Below are 6000 nucleotides of genomic sequence, written 5' to 3'. Positions count from 1 at the left end.
CACAAATCCATAACAAATCATCTGTACACTGTATTGTGTGTTCACCACCCCAAGTTTCTATCCATCACCATTTATTCCCCTGCAGTCTGTGTCCATGAATTCCTTTTGCTCAATCCCCCCAGCCTATTCCCCACCCTCACCCTAGAGTTTGTCTCTATTTTGCTTGTTAGTTCCTAAAACCTCCACTCTTAACCACTCCATTACCATGTAATTTATAGCTAACCTAGTTAGTGCCTGAGATGTAGTTACTAGCATAGGTTTGAAAAATTTGTTTTCCTTTTTTTAAGGACCATCATTTGAGGGTAGAGTTTAAAGTGTTGGGTTTTTTCCTAAATATATCTCAAAAGAAAAGTAAATTTCCACAAATACTTTTGAAGTTTTTTAATGCATGAAAAGAACATCCCAGAAACAGAACAGGTATTGACTTATTAACGATGAAGCACTATACAAGAGCCCCCTCCCTGCTTAGTAATAGGAATATAGTGTAAATAGACGTGAAAGGAGGTGAACACTTCAGGATTAAATGCAAACCCTAAAGTTGAATACAACATTCATATATGGCTTATCTCATATCAATATTTTCATAATGGTGTATATGACATTTATACTTATTGGTAAGATGCTTTTGACTCAAAAGTTAACCAAAATACCAAAATGCTGTGAAGAGGTAGTTTTGCCAATGCAAGGTGAGAGAAAGGCTTTACCTTGCTTTGTTTTTTCCTCAAAAATCTGCAACCATTTCTTTTGGATCATCCAGGAAGATAATGATGCTTTTAGAAGTAGCCAATTCAAAATCCTTTAAGAGTTGATTCCCCCAAGGGGACAAGGATGTTTTTGAAAGCACAACTCTGAAACCATCCCCTAGGAGCTCCCACGCTGTTCCTGCCCATCTCAGATATGAAATACATTCTGGCTCCATGGGGACCTGTTAAGATCTGACCAGCAGTTGTAGGAATTTATCTTGTTTTCTCCTCAGATCCAAAGCATAGTCTTATGAGGGTAACTCCTACAGTGACCCAAGAATACTGGTAGGTGCCCTGTCACTGTAAGTCAGGGACTGCTTTAAATGATGTATATACACATACTGAAGTTTGCAAAGTTCTGTAGCTGGCCTGTGAAGTTGCATGACGAGTACTAGGAATGGCTGCATGTAATTCCTCGTGTTTCAGGTGTGTTTCGTGATGTCATCCCATCTTAGACTCAAAGGGACTTCTGGTTTCTGACTGCCAGATGCTGCTTTATCTTGTGAGGAGATACTCATTCTTTGACACCGATCATTTGACCCTATGTACAAACTAGCTTATCCTATCCTTACAGTGAGAAATAAGCCCACAAAGAAAAGAAAAGGTAAGGTTCAAGGGGCAACAAAACATTTGTCAATTCTCAAAACTAGAACAGCCATTTACTGGACAACAGTTAGGAACCACTAAAAAACAAAGTGACATCTATTAATCAGGCATGACTTGTTACACATAAGAGAGCATAAATATACAGTAAATAAGAGGTTTATGCGTAGCCCCAGCGGAATATGTACATATCAGAGCCGCTGTGAAACTGAGCAGGAATTCCTGCAGCATATCCCCAGCTAAGAACAGTTCCATCCCGCAATAGCTTGGAAGGGAACAGATGCCGAGAACATGTGGTAACATTAAGCAGATATCCACATACATGTATCCTTGACAGTGCACAATGTGAGAAATAGAGGGCACAAGTGAAATAGCACTTTGCCTGTTGAGCATCTTCCTTCCCATAAATATGCACGAGTCCGTTCTCCAATGGGGGTCTGCAGCCTCACACTTGGCGGTGCACACCGAGCCCAGTCCCGTGCTGTACACTCACTCCTGCTTCCTCCGATTCAGGTCACGAGCTCCCACCTTCACAGTCTCCAGCTGCAAATCAAAGCATAAATAACAGAGGCCCTCGGGGCTCCTCCTTTCACAATGTCACTGGGAACGGATACCGGTCAGAGCAGCACAAACACCGCGCACCAGTGTCCGGGAGTGGAGAGTAGCTTTGTGCACTTTTGCAAAAAACAAACAAAAAAACCCCAAAATCCACCCGACGTGTCTCTTATTTTACTGGTTTGCCCTGTCTGTAGCGAGGAAGACACTGTGCTGCTCCTGGGCTCTTTCGGTCAGCTTCCTCTTCTTCTTCTTGTTCTTCTTCTCCTTCGCCTTCGGCCCTCTCTTCCCTACAATGGCGGGGAGAGAGAGAGAAATAAAGACGTGAGAGAAAAGGCTCTTTTTCTAGGAAAGAAAACATAAAACATTAAGAGTTTTACACAAAGCCCATCTGGAAAACATCACCTATGGAAAAAGCAGCCTCAAAGAGAAAATTGTTCACATTAATTTTGACGGAATAATAATAATTTACTAAATTGGATATGCTGTCTAAACCAGAGACTGATCTTCCTGTTACAGGGAACTGGCATATTTAAACACCTCCCAGCAGCCTGATCAGTCTTGCAAATATCATCCTGCCACAAAAATTTCACTTATCCCCTCCTACTTTTAACAATGCTACCCTTTACTAGACATCTTTACATCTTTCTCCTGCTCCACATGTCAGTGGGTCAAAAGAAAATAAGCATCTATCTACAGTAAATATACCAGAAGTTTCAAACCCCCCTCGCCCTGCCCCACAGGAGAAACAAATGTCTTGCTTTTAACATTATTCCCTCTGTGTTCTCCGAAGGCCAATATATGATATGACATATGTGGAATACTTTATTTTCTATAAAAATTTATGAGGCCATCATTCATGATGCGGCTTATGGCTTCTTATAAAAATCGCCTAGACCAGTTGTTCTTATTGAGAGCAAGAAAAATGCTTGTTTCTGAATAGCTGGTGGAATATATCTTACAAGCAGAAAATCACACCATGTTATCCTGTTTGTTCTCTTTGCCTTAGTCCCTAGGAAGCTCGGAACACAAGCTAAATAGTTGGAGTTTTGGGGTGCAGTTTTCCCTTCGCCTCTGCTGTATTTCACTTCTTACATCTTGTGGTTATGCATCACGGTCTTTAGAAGGTCTCAGCATTTCTTTGCAAGTATATGTACATAAGATTATGAAAAAAATAAGGAACATAGACATTCACTTTAGGTCTATTGATCTCTTTGAGTTCTAAACACACAGGGATCATTTTTAGAGCAGGAAATAGCTTTAAAGTTCACTTGCATTTTACAGAAAGTGAGTCATCACTATACATCTTCAGTACAGGAAGGTTTTTTCCTCAAAAGACAAAGAATCCTACAGCTAGCTCGCCCCCCTGCCCTATGTCCAATTTTATCGTGTAGTTCTACAAAGCTTTTCCTGTGAAACACCATAGTAATCAGTACCATAACTAGGACATCCAGTTGTAATCCATGCTCTCCAACCTTCCCAGACCTTTTCATGTCAGGGACATAGATGACCGAAGTGAGAAATGAAGAAGAAACAGACCAGAGGTTAGAGAGGTAGATGCATGCCTTAGGAAACCAGACATTCTAGATCAAGAGAGGCCATGAGAGTCCTGCATAAGGGAGGTGTTTCTCATTTCTGCTCTTTTTGATCAGAAAGGCTTTATTCTATTTGAGGATGGAAAATCGTCTCACTGATAAGACTATAGCACATGTTTGCCACATAGTGGATACTTAATAAGTGTTTGCTGAGTAAAACTTTCATCACAAGAAGAAAAGATTAGAAAAAGAATAACTTACTTTAATAGGACACTACAGTAAAATAATCAGAATATGATCATGCCCTCATATTAAATTATGAAGGTCCTTGAAGTTAACTTCTGGTTCTCATTAAATTCTGGCATTAATGTTATAATGGCATTTTGCCATCTTTAAATATAGTTAATCCTACCCAATGAAGCTTTAGTCCAAGCCAGCATTAATAAAAAAACTGTAAAGTTACAACTATTTAATAACATCATATCTGATGATGAGACACACTTAATGAGGGCAGAGAGATGAAATATTTAACATTAAATAGAATATTTAAAAAGAAGCTTCAATGATAAAGTTATATGAAGGTTTTTCTTAGATCTATATTTATCTAAACAGAAAATCCTTTAAAAGTCATTGCTGACTACATTGAAAAGTTCAGTTTAAATTTCATTTCTGTAAAGGCTGGAGGTTTCTTTAAAAGCAAATTGAAATCCAGTGAATGGGAAATAATGCCAACATTCCTTGATTTTAAAATGTATTCTGTTAAGATAAAAATATACTGAATATGTTATTTAAAACTTTTCACAGTCACCATTTGACTTCTTCATATAAATGATTTAGTTGGAAATCAAATGTACACTACTTTCACTAACAGCAAATCTAAGCTAAATTACTGGAAACTCATTTTAAGAGAGGGTCAATTTCATGTCATTTACCTACTATATTATTCTGATGTGATTGTCAATATCAAATGGTCTTTGGATTTGCTGGCTGATATAATATTGTGTGTGATAGAGAAGTTTTTCAGTATTTGCATAAAACTTCATATTGTAGCCAAAAATTCAGCAATGCTTCTGAAAACTTATATAAAATAATTTCTCAAATTGTACAATTATTTTATTGGCAATAAGTCATATGGTACCTGTTCCAACTAGTGATGTTCTGGGAGACCTAATTATAACCCTAAAACTTTCCTCAGCAATCTCTTTTGAATGACATCTTTGTGCTATTGGCTCATTGCTTGGTTTTGTTCTTGGTCAGCCCCATTTCTCATGTAAGATATATTGCAAATACCAAAGAATTAAGACATTTAGCCAATATTTGACCACGAATAGGCCTAAATTAACTGAAAATATTTTGTGGTCCATAGTAGGTTGTTTTGACTTTAAGCCCAACTCAAAGTAATAAAAGAATATTGAAACATATCCTAACAAAGGGTATAAAAAGAGTCTTTTACATATTTTCTTCTGATCTCTGCTAAGATTTAACAAAAGCATATATCACTGTTTTTATTTATATATTTGAAAATAACACACTGAATATACAAGCATGTTAACTTATGTTTTCACTTCTTTACATCTGTGGGTAGATTAGACTCAGAGAATGACTTCTAGACTTGCATTAGATGGTTGCACATTTTTTCAAGAATATTCACCTATACAGAAAACATTTAAAGGCAAGTTTGATGCCACTCACCCAAAGACTAATTCAACTCATGGATTTAACTTTCTTGCTTTTTAGTTCACAAGAGAAGACTTGGAAAATACATTCCCCAAGATCAGCAGAAAAGATCTGAGTTTTGTTAGGAGATTGTCAGCCTCCAGGTATGTCCAACACTGATGACAAATTATGCGTATCTTTGTCCTGAGTACTTTAAGAATGCAGGTGCCTTGACAAATCACTATTGAGTGAACCTCTTCAAGATTAAAGAGAATCTGATCTACAGAGCAGATCTCTTCAGCACTGTTGTGTGAATGCAAGAAGACAACTAGCTTTTAAGGCAAAGCAATGTGATTTCACAGAGAAAGGCCTTCTCCAGGAGGAAGCAAACTTGGTAGGGAGGCACTGTCTTGGGACAGAGGTGTCTGGTGCAATATTACACTTGTGATTCTCGGTTTCTACATTTATAGGAAGAAGATGCGATAGTCATCTTTCACTAGAAAGTTATGAGATGCTGTTAGAAAAGATTATATTCCTGGGATGAAAGGAAGATGAGTAAAATACCACTGACAAAACAAGATTATCATCAAAATGAACAAAGTTAGAAAGGTATTATCAAAACCACACTCTAACCAACATAATTACATTGACTTGCACACATGTGGAAATAGTCCAACAGGATAACCTATCAACTCTTCTACAGAGAAAGGTGAGCAGTGCCTTATGGAAATACTCCTAACATCCAGCTGTAGATTACTGCTATTAGAATCAGAAACAGGATAGATTATTTTGAACCAAGATATCAGGCAGCCTCACAAATTACATGAAGCTGTGAAAATACTGACTCCCCTGTCAGTCACACATGAATTTCATTCTTCCGTAAGCTCCCCAATACAAGGAAATGCTTC

At 37.7% G+C, this 6000-nt stretch overlaps 1 protein-coding gene across 1 annotated transcript in view; it reads right to left on the bottom strand.

The window, feature by feature from the left end:
- Positions 1–366: 366 nt before the first annotated feature.
- The window catches only part of RSPO2 (R-spondin 2), a 141724-nt gene continuing 136090 nt past the window's right edge, over positions 367–6000 (bottom strand). Inside the window, exon 5 of the mRNA XM_023757793.1 lies at positions 367–2191. Within this exon, the coding sequence (XP_023613561.1) occupies positions 2076–2191 (116 nt within the window). The 3' untranslated portion in view covers positions 367–2075. The remainder of the gene's footprint in view (positions 2192–6000) is intronic.

The sequence above is a fragment of the Myotis lucifugus genome, unplaced genomic scaffold, assembly GCF_000147115.1.
Source record: "Myotis lucifugus unplaced genomic scaffold, Myoluc2.0 scaffold_114, whole genome shotgun sequence".
Taxonomy (NCBI): Eukaryota; Metazoa; Chordata; class Mammalia; order Chiroptera; family Vespertilionidae; genus Myotis; species Myotis lucifugus.
The sequence above is the reverse complement of the archived record's forward strand: the minus strand, read 5'-3'. Positions and strand labels throughout refer to the sequence as shown.